Source organism: Gopherus evgoodei, chromosome 24 (genome assembly GCF_007399415.2).
Source record: "Gopherus evgoodei ecotype Sinaloan lineage chromosome 24, rGopEvg1_v1.p, whole genome shotgun sequence".
Lineage (NCBI taxonomy): Eukaryota > Metazoa > Chordata > Testudines > Testudinidae > Gopherus > Gopherus evgoodei.
In genome coordinates, this window is record NC_044345.1 from 6,294,098 (window position 1) to 6,312,160 (window position 18,063).

The 18,063-nt window shown below is 48.5% G+C and overlaps 1 protein-coding gene across 4 annotated transcripts in view; it reads left to right on the forward strand.

Moving 5' to 3' along the window:
* PLEKHO1 (pleckstrin homology domain containing O1) overlaps positions 1-18,063 on the forward strand; it is a 41,521-nt gene that overhangs the window by 12,778 nt on the left and 10,680 nt on the right. For all 4 annotated transcript variants that reach the window (XR_003997714.1, XR_003997713.1, XM_030542571.1 and 1 more), the window contains exons 3-5: positions 13,649-13,789; positions 14,775-14,879; positions 17,509-17,610. Coding sequence is in view for 2 of the 4 variants with exons in the window: in XM_030542571.1 (XP_030398431.1) it covers positions 13,649-13,789; positions 14,775-14,879; positions 17,509-17,610 (348 nt within the window). In the remaining 2 variants the exon portion in view is untranslated. The remainder of the gene's footprint in view (positions 1-13,648; positions 13,790-14,774; positions 14,880-17,508; positions 17,611-18,063) is intronic.

The window sequence follows — 18,063 nt, forward strand, 5'->3', positions numbered from 1 at the left end:
ATGCCTGTAACAATGGACCAGCTCAGTGAACGGCAGGACTTTCCATTCCTCCCTAAGGCCAGGCAAAGATACTCCCTCCAAGATACATCTTTATACCCCAATACAAACAAGTTCATACTGCCCCTTTGACACAACAAGTTACTGCCCCCTGATGTTGCTAGTTATCATCCATCATCTTGTACATACTGTCCTGGTTTGATTAAAAGATCTCGATTACATCCTGACCTTATCTTTGAGGAGGGGTCAGTGTGTTCCTGTTATCCTTGGGGAATGTTTTTGTACCATCCTTGATATCGGGATGTTCTGGTACCACTTGATATCGGGATGTGTTTACATGAGCGCTCTGTGCTTAGCAGTTCTTAGCAATGTGTATTTCTGCAATATCCGCCCTGTTCTTGCCAGATTCTGTGAGCAGGTCCTGCCTCATGCCAGGCCTCTGATACAAGGGCTTATGTCTCTTCCTACTACAGCGGGCAGCTAGAGGAGACAAACAGAGTGGGGGATGAGGATGAGACAACAAAATTAACACAGTGTAGGCGTGGCTCATTGCTTGCCTGACCAATACCCACGTAATGCTGATGGAAGCTGCCCTTGTAGACTCCTGTTCATTTTGGGCCACGTTCTGCCTGATTAGATTATTCTTATTAGGTATTAGTTGTGTTGTGGTCATGCCTAGGAGCCCCAGCCATTAGCCAGGACACCTCTGAGCTCGGAGCTGTACAAACACAGAGCACAAAGACCGTTCCTGCCCCAAAGAGCTACCAGTCGAAGGGAAACCTGTGCAAATCCATTGGCTTCAGGGAAGTGGCATGGATGGCAGTGGATCTTAGTGTGATGAAACATGCTGGATAGATAGCACTGGAGGTCTAAGGCCTCAACAGACCAAATACAATAGCAGGGCAAGCATCCTCCCCAACCTGCCTTGGTTACATGTCTCACCCTGCCCGGGAGAGAACCCCCTCTTAAGAGGGAGGGGGAAGCTCAATCTCCATTTGCATCCTTGCCTGGAAAGAGTCAGGCTGATTCTCATAGTGGCATTACCCCCTAGGATCTGGGCTGAGACCCAACCAAACTCATTTCACATAAGCCAATACACAGGCAAAGATTTCAGCAACTGAATGGGGCAAAATTCGAAGACAAAATGCTAAAGGAGAAAGGCTGCATATCCCATTCCCAATCCTCAGGGACAGCCTTCCTTGCTTTACAACATTTCAAGGAACCAGATCAGATTAGATAGAGAGATTAGACCATGGGTGTTTATCTGGATTACACTATTAGAGTAGTACAAAGAATATAGATTAGAATTATGCTAATCATAAATCATCAGGTTTTTACCTTCTATTTTGTTTCTTGCAAAAGAATTAAGTGGCTAGTGACTTTGGTTGTCCAACATGAGGCACTTTAAATCCATTAGCAATTATGACAGTTTCCAACAGCTAAGGATCTGACCCCTGCATGGGGCTCAGCACTCTCTGCAGATCAGGCCCCTATAAGTGGGTTTCAGATTAGGCTCCCCAGAAAAGAGGTCCCCAAAATCACTACTCACTTTTGAAAATCTGAGCCACAAACTCTTTCAACTGAGAAAAAAAATTGAACAAGCCTAATGAACATTATGAGTTTGGGGTTTACTCCGGAGAGGCAGAGCCAACCAGAGCTGCGATTAACTGGGTTGGGTCATCCTGAGAAAAGCAAAAATCAAGAGCATTATTCCACTCCTCACTGTTCTCCTTATAGATCACTGGAGCTGATGGAAAATTTACACTTTATTCCCTGGTAGGAATAGCCGCGGTACTTCAATAAGCCTCTTTGGCTGCTTCCTTCCTAGGTCCTCTAGGCAGCCTGAAATATTCTTCCAAAGAAATGTGTGTTGTTTGACTATCTGAAAAGACATAGGGTCAGGTTCTCTGCTGGGCCCATTGGAGGTCCATCCAAATCAGTGGAACTACTCCAGTTTACACAAGAAGAGAATTGGGCATATCCCATATAACCCTCTTCATCTGGACGTCTCAGAGAGCACTGGGAATCTGGAGAAACTGAGAGTTGGCCTGAATAGTGGGCCTAGCTGATTGTGCCAAAAATACCTTACTGAATGGAACAGTGCAAAGTAGAGAGAGACACTGGCTCAGAAGAGGCTATATGCATGGAGCCCCAGCTTTAAGGCGATAGATAGCCGGCCTTGTGAACTATTTGGCATTCAGGCGATTGTGCTGGCTGCAGAGTAGCCTCTTTACAAAAGACTGGGAGGTTCTCAGGCAAAGGCGGTGGCCGCTCTAAGGGACAGAACCAAACTGCAGGCAACTGGGACACTCAGTTCCCTGGGATTTGATAACTCGGGCTTTGCTGAGGGTGATTGTGTCAGGTGATTCATTTCAGAGGAGAGTATATTTGTCAGTGTTCCCTTCTCTGAAATGTGGCTGAGGACTCATGGACGTGATACATTTCCACCCACTTGCCTCCTTTTTTGTGTCAGTCTGACTTTCCCGCATGGGGCAGAGGTGGCCGGCTGGTACCTTTGAAATACCTAAGTGGATGTTTCCCTCTTTGGCCTTGCAGTTTGCTCACTGAATCCACCATCCAGCTCATTTTGCTTCTCTGCTTATTTCTCTCGCTACATCTCGAGGCAGCAGGGAGGTGGGAGGGATCAGCTGTTGAGTCCTGTTGTGATCCGAGGCTTTGGGCACCTTTTGAAAACAATGTCACAAGTGTGAAAAGTGCGTCACTGCGAAGGGACCAGATTTCTCAGTGCCACCATGTCCCCTTCACACCACTCTGGCAGCACAAAGCCACCTTCAAATGAACTAAATCACAGCTCCACTCAGCTTATGTCTCCTTTCCACTGCCAGAGACTTGGTATAAACTAGAACCAGGCCCGGGGTATTTATAGTGATACAAATTCAAGCTGGGATTTTCAAAGCAGCCAGCTCCCCAATATCCCATCCCTGCATAGGAAGGATGGGAGCAAGCCCCCCTCCCCCCTGCCCCCAGAAATCAGTGGGAGTGCTTCCGGGGGCATCGAGCTGGAGCAACGGGCGCAAGTAACCAGCAGAAAACCAAATATTGACTTGCTGCTCATTAAGTGAGCCTCCTCCATTCTGTGCGCTGACTGAGGCCGGGGTCCTGTGGGAAAATCAGTCAGTGATCATGGAACTAAAGACAGTGATCATGTAATTGAGGACTGTGTTATAAAAAGGAGCCAGATTAAGCCAACCACCACAGTTTGACAATTGCTGCTGTGTATTATAGTTATTCATGCCATTGTCTACTCTAGTGATACACTGTGCTGCATTCTCCGTAAAGATTGGCTGAATCTGGATTGCAGTGTGCTAAGCTACAGGGGTGCCCTGATATTGAGGTGTTCGTTCAACTCATCAGCAAGACAGGGGCCATTTGCAAACTGTGAATCCAATCCCATGTTGGACTTTTAACCTCCCCAGAAGGGTGGCTGAATCCAGGGTTTTGGTTTGGGCCTGTTGTGCACTTGTGTTCTCTAGAACTTTGTAGGCGTTAATCCATGCCAGAAGCAAGACATTTGAGATGCGCTTTCTCCATCGTCCGTGACAGGTGGCAAACTTGACAGCGATGGGGAGAGCACTTGCGTGCATGAAAGGAATTATGGGTCAGTGAAGTCCCATGGGCCTAAAAGAGCCAACATCTGGAATTAGGAGTAATTTGTTGGCTGGAGTGTGACAGCAGGGGAGGTCTCTTTGCCCATCGCAAGTGAACAGGGCAGCGATCAGCTGGATCCCTTGAAAGAGACGGTGTTTCAGAAGACACTGGCAGTACATGAAACCTCTACGGTGCACAGACTATGGGATTTAACCCACAGTTGGGTTTTATTCATATACTGCCTTGTTCGTGTCTGGATAGATAGTCACATGGTTTCCATGACAATCTTTGCTCAAACTCCATTACAAAGCCCCATGACTGCTTGTAGGGCCCAATAATGCTCCTGCTGACAATCAGTGGAAGCTGGGCGCCTAACTCACATAGGCTCCTTTGAAAATCCCATCCTATAATGGGGGCAGGCTCAAACTAGATGAAGCCTGGAGTCCCAGGAGCCTGGCCAGGACTCAGGCCCTGTTGTATGCAAGAGGCCAAACCCTTTCCCCAGCCCTCAACCCAGTCTATCCACCTGGGAGGTCGGGAATCCCCCTGGGAAGGAATGCACAGGCTGATCCACAGCCACTGCTCCACTCCAGGTATCCCCTCTTCCATAAAGGCCTGCCTGTGGATGTAAATTAGTTATACCCACATTAAGGGCCCTTTGCACTGGAAGGGTGGCCCAGTGGTTATGGAACTAGCCTAGACCCTAGGATCAAGTTCCTACTCTAGCACATACTTCCTCTGGGCAAGTCACTCCCTCACTCTGTGCCTCGGTGTCTCCATCTATACTATGGGGATAGTAGCACCGCCCTGCCTCACAGAGGGATGTGAGGATAAATACATTAAAGTCTGTGATAATGGGGGTCAGATATGTACATAGGTAAGGTAGATGCTGCATAGAGAGACCATAGTATAAATGAGAATCAGGCCCTGAAAATGCATTCTCTTCTGAAGGGGTTGCATAAACATACTATGGGTTGAAGCAGCCGATGAGCTAGGCTAGCAGTCCATGTCCACCAGTAATTGTGTGGGTTCCAGGCTGCTGTAGCCTGTGCTTTGATGGTGTTTTCCTGATCACCTCTTCATGATGGATGAGGCTCAGCAACAGGGGATGTGGCTTCTTTGCCGTATCAGAAACCTGGGACCGGCTCCTGAATCAGCTGTTGTTGCGTGCTGTAATAATACAGCCAGGTTAAAAATAGAAAGTGCTAATCTTGATCCTCCAGAACTTTTGTTGTGCCATCTTCCGAAAGACACTGAGAGCTAATGTGATTGCATATGCTAATCTAGAGACACACGCCCACTCGAATGCAGATGCTCTGGCTCGTGCATGCACGCACACACACACAAAGGGACACAAGCGTATGCACAAAGATGGTGCGCCCCTTGCTGACGCTGGTGTGACTCAGGAGCAGTCTGGCTTGGCGTGGTCAACAAGGGGACACTGGTGTAAAAATGATACGGAAGGTGGAGTGTGCCTGAAGTTTAGCTCAGCAGATCGTGTGCAGTGCTTTGTCACCATTTGGAGTTGATTTTTGAGGCAGGGAAACAAGACCAAAGTCACGTTTTTCAGCACCGACCTAGATATATTTTTTCCTCCAGCCTATGTCCGCTGCCTGGTCCAATGCACAAGTGGCAGGGAGGGTGTCAGCCAGGGCAGGAATATGAACAGTTGTGAGAGTCCAAGGGAGAACTGTAGCTGTTTCTGACATGTTTGTATGCCGATAATGGCCACCGTTGTGTGTGTGTAACCCGCTGCCTGGCACAGAGCTCTCTGCAAACCCACCCCGCAAGCCAAGGAGTCGGATCTTATTCATCTCACAAAACGGGGCGAAAGGTTTGGTTCTCTTGGACGGGGCAGGGGGTTCTTGGGACTTATGGTCCAGGAGGGGGCCCTGATTTTGGAGGCCCAGTTTAAGACTCCCGAGGAGCCTGATTTTCAGAGCTGAGCAGCTGCCTCTGCCGGTGACTTCCGTTGGTGTTGTAGAAGCCCTGCCCAGGCTGTCTGACATGGGGATCTCACTGCTGCTAAAAGAAGTCGAGGGGAGGGATAGCTCAGTGGTTTGAGCATTGGCCTGCTAAACCCAGGGTTGTGAGTTCACTCCTTGAGGGGGCCATTTAAAGATCTGGGGCAAAAATCTGCCTGGGGTTTGGTCCTGCTTTGAGTAGGGGATGGACTAGATACCTCCTGAGGTCCCTTCCAACTCTGATATTCTATGAAATACTGAGGAGGCCCATACCCATCATCACATTAGGAAACACTGGCCATGAGTACTAAGCCCATGGGGCGGGGGGGCATTAACAGCTTCCTTACAGCATGTGTTTCAATTTACATTGTGTGTGTGGCTTTTAAAAATTGTAACAGTGCCTAGCACTGAGGCTGTGATTTTCAGGGGCCTAAGGAAGTTGAGCACTTTGCCTCCCAATCCCCCAGGAATCAAGGAGGAGATTTTTATAAGGGTCTAAATAGAGGCACACAAGGCAGATTGACTTTGAAAATCCCAGACTAGGGTAGAAATCAAAGGAGCAGGTTTTCAAAGTTGCAAAGGACAGTTAGATAGAATTTGACCTTGTCATAAACAGATAGCTAAGGGTTAATGTCTCTTTCACCTGAAACACCTGACCAGAGAACCAATCAGGAAACCGGATTTTTTCAACTTTGGGTGGAGGGAAGTGTGTCTCTGAGTCTTTTGTCTGTCTGCCTGTTTCCTCTGAGCTTTGGAGAAGTAGTTCTATTTTCTAGTCTTCTGTTTCTAAGTGTAAGGACAAAGAGATCAGATAGTAAGTTCTATGGTTTCTTTTCTTTGGTATTTGCATGAATGTAAGTGCTGGAAATGCTTTGATTTGTATTCTTTTTGAATAAGGCTGTTTATTCAATATTCTTTTAAGCAATTGACCCTGTGTTGTATCATCTTAATACAGAGAGAGCATTTGTATTTTTTCTTTCTTTTTTATATAAAGCTTTCTTTTAAGACCTGTTGGAGTTTTTCTTTACTTCAGGGAAATTGGGTCTGTACTCACCAGGGAATTGGTGGGAGGAAGAAATCAGGGGAAAGCTGTGTGTTGGATTGCTAGCCTGATTTTGCATTTCCTCTGGGTGAAGAGGAAAGTGCTTTTGTTCCAGGATTGGGAACGGAGAGGGGGACTCACTCTGCGTAGTTCACAGAGCTTGTGTCTGTGTATCTCTCCAGGTGCTCCTGGAGGGGGGAAGGGAATCAGGATTATTTCCCTTGTTGTGAGACTCAAGGGATTTGGGTCTTGTGGTCCCCAGGGAAGGTTTTTCAGGGGGACCAGAGTGCCCCAAAACACTCTAATATTTTGGGTGGTGGCAGCAGTACCAGGTCCAAGCTGGTAACTAAGCTTGGAGGTTTTCATGCTAACCCCCAAATTTTGGACGCTAAGGTCCAGAATCTGGGAATAAGGTTATGTCATGGTGGCAGCGGTGGGATATAGACAGAATCCAGAAGCCAGTAGGAATATTATATTTTTCTTTTCTCTGCTAAGGGTTTTTTAGCAGAGAGAAACAGTTTGGTTTTAAAAGGGAACCAGAGAGAATTTTTTTTTCTGCTCTCTCTAGCAGTTTGTGGTTTGCATGTTAAGCGAGAAGACTGTTAAGGGTCTTTTGTCATGCAATAGCCCTCCCATTAGGAGGCAAAGTACCAGCACTTATATGCATGCAAATAAAGTGGTTTTTCTGGTTTCCCTTAATTGAACATTAGCTAGAAAGAGAAAAGGAAAAAAGCACTGTTGCTAGGCAGACTTCAGGAGGCAACAGAGAACCTGCAGTTCAGAGGATAAACACCGGAGGGCACCCCAACACAAGAAAACAGGAACCATGTCTACCAGGACAAAAATGGAGGCCGAAGACCAATTCAAAGAAGCTGAACACAGGCGACAACTGGAAATGAAACAAAAAGAGATGGAGATAAAAGAAAAGGAAGAAAGCATCAAACTGGCAGCCTTCCAAAGAGAACAGGCAGCCCAAGAGGCAGCACACAAAAGAAAACTAGAAGAAGAAGAGGTGGCCCACCGCCGAGAAATGGAAAAACAACAAAAAGAAATGGAAAAACAACAAAAAGAGAATGAAGAGAAGGAAAAACAGAGAAAACATGAACTGGAGTTGGCAAAAGCTGGGCTGCATGTGCCAGCCAACCCTAACAACCCGGCGCCAATTATTGCTCCACAGCACAGGAAATTTCCCACCTACAAGGCAGGTGATGACACCGAGGCCTTCTTGGAAATTTTGAAAGAGCCTGTCTTGGGTACAGCATCCCCGAAGACCAGTACATGGTAGAATTAAGGCCACACCTCAGTGGACCTTTAGCAGAGGTGGCAGCTGAAATGCCCAAGCCGCAAATGAATGACTATAAACTTTTTCGAACCAAGGCCAGATACAGGATGGGGATAACCCCAGATCATGCCCGTCGGCGCTTCAGAACCCAAAAATGGAAACCAGAGGTGTCATTTCCCAACACGCCTACTACATTGCAAAAAACTATGAGGCCTGGTTAACAGGAAACAACATTCAAACCTTGGAAGAAGTGAACCTCCTCATACAAATGGAGCAGTTCTTGGATGGTGTTCCTGAAGACATCACACGGTACATACAAGATAGAAATCCCAAAACTATCGCTGAGGCGGGGGGATTGGAGCCAAATGGATGGAACTGGCAGAAAGCAAAAAAGCTACTGTCAAGGGGAACGATTACCCCAGGGGGCACACAGACCATAAACCCTACAACCGAGGACAGCCAAAGACCCTCCATACCACCCAAGTAAAGCCACAGATACCCTACTCTTCAACCTCACCAGTCTCCAGTAACTCACCTCGGCCCAGTGACCCATCAGATGGAAGATGCTTTAAGTGTAATGAACCGGGACATATCAAGGCCAACTGTCCCAAGAACACCATGCGAGTGCAATTCATTACACCACCATCACACCAAAGATCCCCAGGCCCGGATGCCTCTCAAATACCCTTGGAGCGAAGGGAAAATTTGAGAGTGGGCGGAAAGAAGGTTACTGCGTGGAGAGACACGGGGGCACAAGTGTCAGCTATCCACCAATCCTTCGTTGACCCCAAATTCATCAACCCAAAGGCCAAAGTTACAATTTACCCCTTCATGTCACAAGCTGTAGACTTGCCTACAGCTCAACTGCCTGTCCAGTACAAAGGCTGGTCAGGAATGTGGACTTTTGCAGTCTATGACAATTATCCTATCCCCATGCTACTGGGGGAAGACTTGGCCAACCAGGTGAGGCGGGCCAAGAGAGTGGGAATGGTTACCCGTAGCCAAACCAGGCAAGCTTCCCGACCCATTCCTGTTCCTGAGCCGTCCACAGAAGCCCCGTCTGTGTTACCAGAGACCCAGACAGAGGCAGTGGACCCGGATTCCATGCCTACCACTGAAACAGCCACAGCATCTCCAGTCCCAGGCCCGGAACTGGAACAGCAACCAGCACCAGCAAGTGCAACCACATCTTCAAACTCAACGCCAGAGGGCGCCAGCAAGCCAGAACTGGCAGAAGCAAAAGACAGCCATACCCAAAAGGCTCAGCCAGAGCCTGAAATACCCTCAGGTGCACCAGCGGAGAGCGGTTCACCAGCAACGAAAACAACCCCATCACCTACATCGCTTCCAGAGGGACCAAGCCCAAGTCCACAGTCTGAGGAAGAACTGGTGTCCCCAGCCTCAAGGGACAGTTCCAGGCTGAGCAGGAAGCAGATGACAGCCTTCAGAAAGCGTGGGCGGCGGCACGGAGCACCCCACCGCCTCTCAGCTCTTCTAATCGATCCCGGTTTGTTATAGACCAAGGACTTTTATACAAGGAAATTCTTTCTGGTGGACACCGGGAAAAATGGCAGCCGCAAAAACAGTTGGTGGTTCCAACTAAGTACCGGGAGAAGCTCTTAAGCTTAGCCCATAATCATCCCAGTGGCCATGCTGGGGTGAACAGAACCAAGGACCGGTTGGGGAAGTCCTTCCACTGGGAGGGGATGGGCAAAAATGTTGCCAAGTATGTCCGGTCTTGTGAGGTATGCCAAAGAGTGGGAAAGCCTCAAGACCAGGTCAAGGCCCCTCTCCAGCCACTCCCCATAATTGAGGTCCCATTTCAGCGAGTAGCTATGGATATTCTGGGCCCTTTCCCAAAAAAGACGCCCAGAGGAAAGCAGTACGTACTGACTTTAGTGGACTTTGCTACCCGATGGCCAGAAGCAGTAGCTCTAGGCAACACCAGGGCTAACACTGTGTGCCTGGCCCTAACAGACATCTTTGCCAGGGTAGGTTGGCCCTCTGACATCCTTACAGATTCAGGGTCTAATTTCCTGGCAGGGACCATGGAAAAACTGTGGGAAACTCATGGGGTAAATCACTTGGTTGCCACCCCGTACCACCATCAAACCAATGGCCTGGTGGAAAGGTTCAATGGAACTTTGGGGGCCATGATAAGAAAATTCATCAACGAATTCTCCAATAATTGGGACCTAGTGTTGCAGCAGTTGCTGTTTGCCTACAGGGCTGTACCACATCCCAGTTTAGGGTTTTCACCATTTGAACTTGTGTATGGTCACGAGGTTAAGGGGCCATTACAGTTGGTGAAGCAGCAATGGGAGGGGTTTACGCCTTCTCCAGGAACTAACATTCTGGACTTTGTAAGCAACCTACAAAGCACCCTCCGACACTCTTTAGCCCTTGCTAGAGAGAACCTAAAGGATGCTCAAGAAGAGCAAAAGGCCTGGTATGACAGACATGCCAGAGAACGTTCCTTCAAGGTAGGAGACCAGGTTATGGTCTTGAAGGCGCAACAGGCCCATAAATGGAAGCATCATGGGAAGGGCCATTCACGGTCCAAGAGCGCCTGGGAACTGTAAACTATCTCATAGCATTTCCCAGTTCCTCACTAAAGCCTAAAGTGTACCATGTTAATTCTCTCAAGCCTTTCTATTCCAGAGACTTACAGGTTTGTCAGTTTACAGTCCAGGGAGATGATGCTGAGTGGCCTGACGGTGTCTACTACGACGGAAAAAAAGACGGTGGCGTGGAAGAGGTGAACCTCTCAACCACCCTGGAACGTCTGCAGCGGCAACAAATCAAGGAGCTGTGCACTAGCTTCGCCCCATTGTTCTCAGCCACCCCAGGACGGACTGAACGGGCATACCACTCCATTGATACAGGTAATGCTCACCCAATCAGAACCCCACCCTACCGAGTGTCTCCTCATGCCCAAGCTGCTATAGAACGGGAGATCCAAAACATGCTACAGATGGGTATAATCCGCCCATCTACCAGTGCATGGGCATCTCCAGTGGTTCTGGTACCCAAACCAGATGGGGAAATACGCTTTTGCGTGGACTACCGTAAGCTAAATGCTGTAACTCGTCCGGACAACTATCCGATGCCACGTACTGATGAGCTATTGGAAAAGTTGGGACGTGCCCAGTTCATCTCTACAATAGACTTAACCAAGGGGTACTGGCAAGTACCGCTAGATGAACCTGCCAAGGAGAGGTCAGCATTCGTCACCCATGCGGGGGTGTATGAATTCAATGTCCTTCCTTTCGGCCTTCGAAATGCACCCGCCACCTTCCAGAGGCTGGTAGATGGTCTACTAGCTGGACTGGGAGAATTTGCAGTTGCCTACCTCGATGATGTGGCCATTTTTTCAGACTCCTGGCCCGAACACCTACTCCACCTGGAAAAGGTCTTTGAGCGCATCAGGCAGGCAGGACTAACTGTTAAGGCCAAAAAGTGTCAAATAGGCCAAAACAGAGTGACTTACCTGGGGCACCAGGTGGGTCGAGGAACCATAAACCCCCTACAGGCCAAGGTGGATGCTATCCAAAAGTGGCCTGTCCCAAGGTCAAAGAAACAGGTCCAATCCTTCTTAGGCTTGGCCGGATACTACAGGCGATTTGTACCACACTACAGCCAAATCGCTGCCCCATTGACCGACCTAACCAAGAAGACCCAGCCAAATGCCGTTAAGTGGACTAATGAGTGTCAAGAGGCCTTTACCCAGCTTAAGGCGATGCTCATGTCTGACCCTGTGCTCAGGGCCCCGGACTTTAACAAGCCATTCCTAGTAACCACAGATGCATCTGAGCGTGGTATAGGAGCAGTGCTCATGCAGGAAGCAACAGATCACAACTTCCATCCTGTCGTGTTTCTCAGCAAGAAACTGTCTGAGAGGGAAAGTCACTGGTCAGTCAGTGAAAAGGAATGCTATGCCATTGTGTACGCCCTGGAAAAGCTACGCCCATATGTTTGGGGACGGCGGTTCAAACTACAAACTGACCATGCTGCACTAAAGTGGCTTCATACTGCCAAGGGGAACAACAAGAAACTTCTTCGTTGGAGTTTAGCTCTCCAAGATTTTGATTTTGAAATTCAACACATCACAGGAGCTTCTAACAAAGTTGCTGATGCACTCTCCCGTGAGAGTTTCCCAGAATCCAGTAGTTAAAAAGTGTTCTTAAAATGTAAAAGTCTGTTAGTTATATACTTAGTAGTATATGTAAAGGTGCATGTGTTGTATTAATCTGTTTATTTTCAAGTTCTAGAAGGAAATTGCCGCCAGTGAGCTTCCCCACTGTCTGCAATTTGGGGGGCGTGTCATAAACAGATAGCTAAGGGTTAATGTCTCTTTCACCTGAAACACCTGACCAGAGAACCAATCAGGAAACCGGATTTTTTCAACTTTGGGTGGAGGGAAGTGTGTCTCTGAGTCTTTTGTCTGTCTGCCTGTTTCCTCTGAGCTTTGGAGAAGTAGTTCTATTTTCTAGTCTTCTGTTTCTAAGTGTAAGGACAAAGAGATCAGATAGTAAGTTCTATGGTTTCTTTTCTTTGGTATTTGCATGAATGTAAGTGCTGGAAATGCTTTGATTTGTATTCTTTTTGAATAAGGCTGTTTATTCAATATTCTTTTAAGCAATTGACCCTGTGTTGTATCATCTTAATACAGAGAGAGCATTTGTATTTTTTCTTTCTTTTTTATATAAAGCTTTCTTTTAAGACCTGTTGGAGTTTTTCTTTACTTCAGGGAAATTGGGTCTGTACTCACCAGGGAATTGGTGGGAGGAAGAAATCAGGGGAAAGCTGTGTGTTGGATTGCTAGCCTGATTTTGCATTTCCTCTGGGTGAAGAGGAAAGTGCTTTTGTTCCAGGATTGGGAACGGAGAGGGGGACTCACTCTGCGTAGTTTCACAGAGCTTGTGTCTGTGTATCTCTCCAGGAGCACCTGGAGGGGGGAAGGGAATCAGGATTATTTCCCTTTGTTGTGAGACTCAAGGGATTTGGGTCTTGTGGTCCCCAGGGAAGGTTTTTCAGGGGGACCAGAGTGCCCCAAAACACTCTAATATTTTGGGTGGTGGCAGCAGTACCAGGTCCAAGCTGGTAACTAAGCTTGGAGGTTTTCATGCTAACCCCCAAATTTTGGACGCTAAGGTCCAGAATCTGGGAATAAGGTTATGTCAGACCTTCAGTGGGAATCAGGTGCCTGTGATAGTTATATGACCCCACATCACTGTAGTACCTGAGCAGCACCTCACAATCTTTAATATACTGATCCTCACAACCCCCAATGCCCGAATGCCATTATACAGAGGGGAAACTGAGGCAGAGAAAGTGACTTGTCCAGGGTCACACAAGAAGCCAGCAGCAAATCACAGATTTGAACCCAGGTCTCTTAACTGCCAGGCTAGTGTTCTAACCCCATCTTTCCTCTCAAAGGGTAGGTGGGCACCTAACTCCAAAGTGTGCCACTGGAAAGCACCCTCAAAAATAAATGAGTTACTGCTCTGACAGCAGTACTGGGTGGACTACAGACAGTGCTCTAGCATCAGGCATGGGGCTCTGTAGATATGCAGTGCAGCTCCAACAATAGAAAACAATTATAAGCACACACAGAGCGTTACACCACACATGCTATAAATGTATAAAACCTGAGTGGTTCCAGCAAAGCCATCCCACCAGTAGCCAGTCTGGAGCAGAAGACCTTTGTTGGCTGCGGCCCACCACTGACAGTTGCTACATTTTGCTTCGTAGGTCAAAGATGAAAAAAACATCCAGGAAGTGTTTGACCTGAGTGATTATGAGAAATGTGAAGAGCTCAGGAAGTCCAAAAGCAGAAGCAAAAAGAACCACAGCAAGTTCATGCTAGCACACTCCAAACAGCCTGGAAACACGGTACGGCTTCCTAGGCAGCTGGTGCTCACCTTCACCAAGAGATCAGGCTGTATTGACTATGGCAGCACGAGTCAACAGCCCAATTCCCTCCTTTGTCTTTCTCCAAGATCTAGTGTCCCCTCCGCCCCAACTCCCAAATTATCGAGCTGGGCACAGGGATCCCTGGGAGGAATTCTCTGGCCTACGCCGTGCAGAGGGTCAGCCTAGATCATCACAATGGTCCCCTCTGGCTTTAAGACCTATGAACCTCCACCTGTTGGAGGCAGTAGACCCTGCAGTGACGAATTATGCCATTGACTTGTAATGGCAGCAGAATCAGGCCTCTGGCCTCTCTAATTAAATAAGCCAATCATTTAACTCCAGATCCTTGAAGTGGAATGTTGTGACGGTCAAGACTATAACAGGGTTCAAAAAAGAACTGAATAAATACATGGAGGATAGGTCCAGCCAGGATGGGCAAGGATGGTGTCTGTAGCCTCTGTTTGCCAGAAGCTGGGAATGAGTGACAGGGGATGCATCACTTGATGATTGCCTGTTCTGTTCATTCCCTCTGAAGTACCTATCACTGGCCACTGTCAGAAGACAAGATACTGGGCTAGATGGACCTTTGGTCTGACCCAGTATGGCCACTCTTATGTAGTCTAAATAAGGGACAGGGAAAGCATTTGGGATTGTCTCAGCGTGGACCAGAACCTTCACCAATAATTGAACCATTTAGCGAGACTGGAAACGTTTCAGCTGTTAGTGGCAGTCGTGGGTTGGCTGGTTGGGTGTGCTTCTTTCCGAGAAATAAAACAGGCCCCCAGGCTGGTTCTCTGCTACCATAAATCGTGGGCTGGGTAGAGCTGCGCTGGCTTGTGTTAGTGGAGAATCTGGGATTTGTGCATATTCCCACACTCTTTTCTTGGTGGCTTCACAGTGGCCGGGGACCGAGCCGACGGCCAGGCGCTGCACACAGCACTGACATGAATTCCCTCTCTCCTAGGCACCCAGTCTGATCTTCCTGGCCGTCAGTCCGGAAGAGAAAGAGTCCTGGATCAACGCCCTCAACTCCGCCATCACCAGAGCCAAAAACCGCATCTTAGATGAGGTGAGAAGTTCTCTCGGGGCTGGGCCCCAGCTCTGTTGTCCCAGCTTTAATCTTCAGGGAAGCCTTTGGCTTTAGCTCTCCTGCCTAAGGCACCTCTGCACAGCAGCCAGTCTCCCAGCCTGGGTCAGCAGAGTGCTAAAAATAGCTGTGTAGAGCTTGTGGCTCGGGCTGTGAAGTCTGAGGTGGGGAGCGGGCTTCAGAACACGAGCCACGACTTAACAGCACAGTCGGCACAACTATTTTTAGCACAGTAGCATGAGCCCTGTGATCCTGACTCTGTCAGCCCGGGAGGCTGGCTGCTGCGAGCTGTCGCTGGCTGTGTAGACGAACCTGTTGTGGGAAAGGCCCCCCGCACTTCCGACCCCAGCGCAAGCACGTCCCTCTTTCTCAGCCTCGAAACCAATAGTGCAGAGCTGCTGGACTTTGGCTAATGGCAATCGGCGTGTGGGGGGATCGGCATTCTCAACGCTAGCTCTGGTGGACGCTCCGTGACTATCTAGCTCATAATAAGCCAGCAGTGATTGCGTGCCGTGCTGCATGACTTCCATAGGCCTCAAGCAACTCCTAGGTTATCTCCAGGGGCTGTCTATCCTGGGAGAACAGCCTCCTGAGGCAGAGCCCCATAAATCACCCAGGGGGTCACCTGGGCAACAGATGAGATGTGAGGCCCATCTTGCCCTCACTAAAGTGCACAGGAATCCACCCTATTGTCTGTCTGGTCTGTTTAGACTGTGAGCTCCTCAGGGCAGGGACTGGCTCTAGATAAGTGTCTGTGCAGGGCCTAGCTAATAGCCAAGGATGAATTTGGGCCTTGTATTTTTAACTCCCCGGAGAGTAGCATTCCCCGCCCCATCCCTCCCACCTCCCCATTTAAGGTCCCTTCCTATGGTAAGTGTGATGCAATGGGGTGAAGATGAGAATGAGGCCCTGAGCAAGGCCTTGCCTGCACCTAGAATTTGCACCAGGCTGGTTTTTAAGCCAGTGAAAAAACATGTGTGGATGCATGTCAGAGACCGAGGCGAGGATGGGTCAGGCCTAGAGGTTGGAGTGGGGCAGTCGGGCCCAGGGGTCAGAGCTGGAATCAGGAGTCAAGAGCAGGGTGGGAACAAGGTAAGAGTAGGGCTGGGAGCTGGGCTGGAGCAGGCTAAGGCCCATGAAGTCTGTCACCTCTCTCCAGCACAGGACGATTCCAAGCCATGAAGCTACCTTGGGCATACTGAGCTGCTCTTTCTCCCCTGAGGCTTATATACCTGTCTTGAGAGTCACCTGACCAGCTCCCTGCTTGGGGATTGGCTGGAGCCTAACACAGGAATGACTCATCCCCTTGTGGAGTTCCGGGATGACTCATCACCTCACAGTGCACTTCTATCGTTTTAAAGCTGTCTGTCTCCGTTCGGCTTGCGCTTGTAGGCGTGGTATGCGCACAGGTAACTGGACAGACCAATCCAGCTGTTCAACAGCACGCTGTGTGATAGCAGCAAGAGGACGAACTGTAGTGGCATAGGCCAGCGTGGGGATATGATCTCACTCCATCCTGTTAGAATACGGTCACTTCCAAAGTGGTTGAATTATTGTGAACTAAAGTGCAGGATGAACCAAAACAAGGCTGTTTGTGTGAGGATGCAAGGGAGTTTCTGCTGGAAAAAGCAAAGATATATTGGTCCAACTTTCCCATGCAAACAAGGCCTACATTTATCAACCCAAGCAAAACTGATGCAAACCAGGTTTAAATTGATAGGAGTGTCCACACGCAAAGTGGCATCTGTTTAACTACATCAGCATAAAATTGCACCTTTATCTAAACTGGTACAAGCAGCTCTCAGTCTGGGAAAGCAGTGCTCTTGCATATGACTTGCCATGGCAGATATGGAGTCTGCAAATCAGAGGAGGGCCTCAGCATTGTTTAATAGTCTAGCAGGTGGTTTTACATTAGCCTCTCCCTCATCCAGAACTCAGGTGTGATGCCCTGTGATCAACCCAGCCCATCATTCAAATAGGGACTTCCCTACTGTGAATTGTTTTACACAGAAGCTGGTCAGATACTACGGTGATGGGTGGCAGTATAAAAACCTCAGATAGATGGTTAGAGTCTCCTAATTCTCTTGCCTTTGGCTCCACCGAAAGCTCTACCAGTTAGCTCTCTGTAAATCCTTTCAAGAGCAGACAGCACATCCCATGAATCTTTGCCAGTGTCTGGAAGGTTTGGATGAGTTACCGTCAGTGGAATTCTTTTGCCTGACCCAAATAATTGATTCCAGTTCAAAGCAAGTTTTGATTCAAATGGTGTTCAGTGAACGTTAGAGCTCTTGGGTGTCGCTGGTGCATTTCATAATGCAAAGCTGGGGGTTTTATTAGCTAGCATATTTGCCAGAGGTGACCTGCAAATTGTATGTTTGCAATTCAAACAACCTGCCGGCCGAGAGTTCCACCCTGAAGAAATGAGCAAATTTTTCTGTACAGTTTTTCCAATGTTGCCATCAGCTCGTGGACAGATCACAGATGGAAAGACAAAACTGGTTAAATAAATTATGCACCAGGAATTATCGACCCAGCTCCAGTTGCAGAGGCAGGCTTGCGGTTTGCATTTCTCAGGCACTGGGATGCTTGATGACCTTTATTGTCCTTGCAGGTGACTGTTGAGGAGGACAGCTATCTCGCCCATCCGACCCGTGACAGAGCGAAAATCCAGCACTCCAGACGGCCTCCGACACGGGGACACTTGATGGCTGTGGTATGTAGGCTAAACCCTGGGCACAAGTTCAGATAGATCATCTCCGACGTTAGCAATCCCTTATATATTTATTTATTTTGAATGGATGGAAGAAGATACAGAGTCTTTTATCTCTGGGTTGAAATGCAATCCGGGTTGGTGAGGACTGATGGCTGTTTCCTGGCCTGTGTGAACTGAAAAGGCATGTCTTATTCTAGTTTCTAGTACAGAAGTGCCTTACAGGTGGGAAACTGAGGCACGGGGTGGCTTGAAAGACTTGCCCAAGGTCACAGGAGGAGGCTGTGTCTGAGCTGGGAACTGGACCCATATGTCCTGCGCCTCAGCCACTAGTCTACCCCCGCCCCCCACACCATTCCTCCTGGTGCCTGTTTACACGCTGGCAGGGATGGGCTAGATGGGCTCATTAGAAATCCACAGAGAGGCTGATTAATGCCATTGTTGCTATGATGCTCA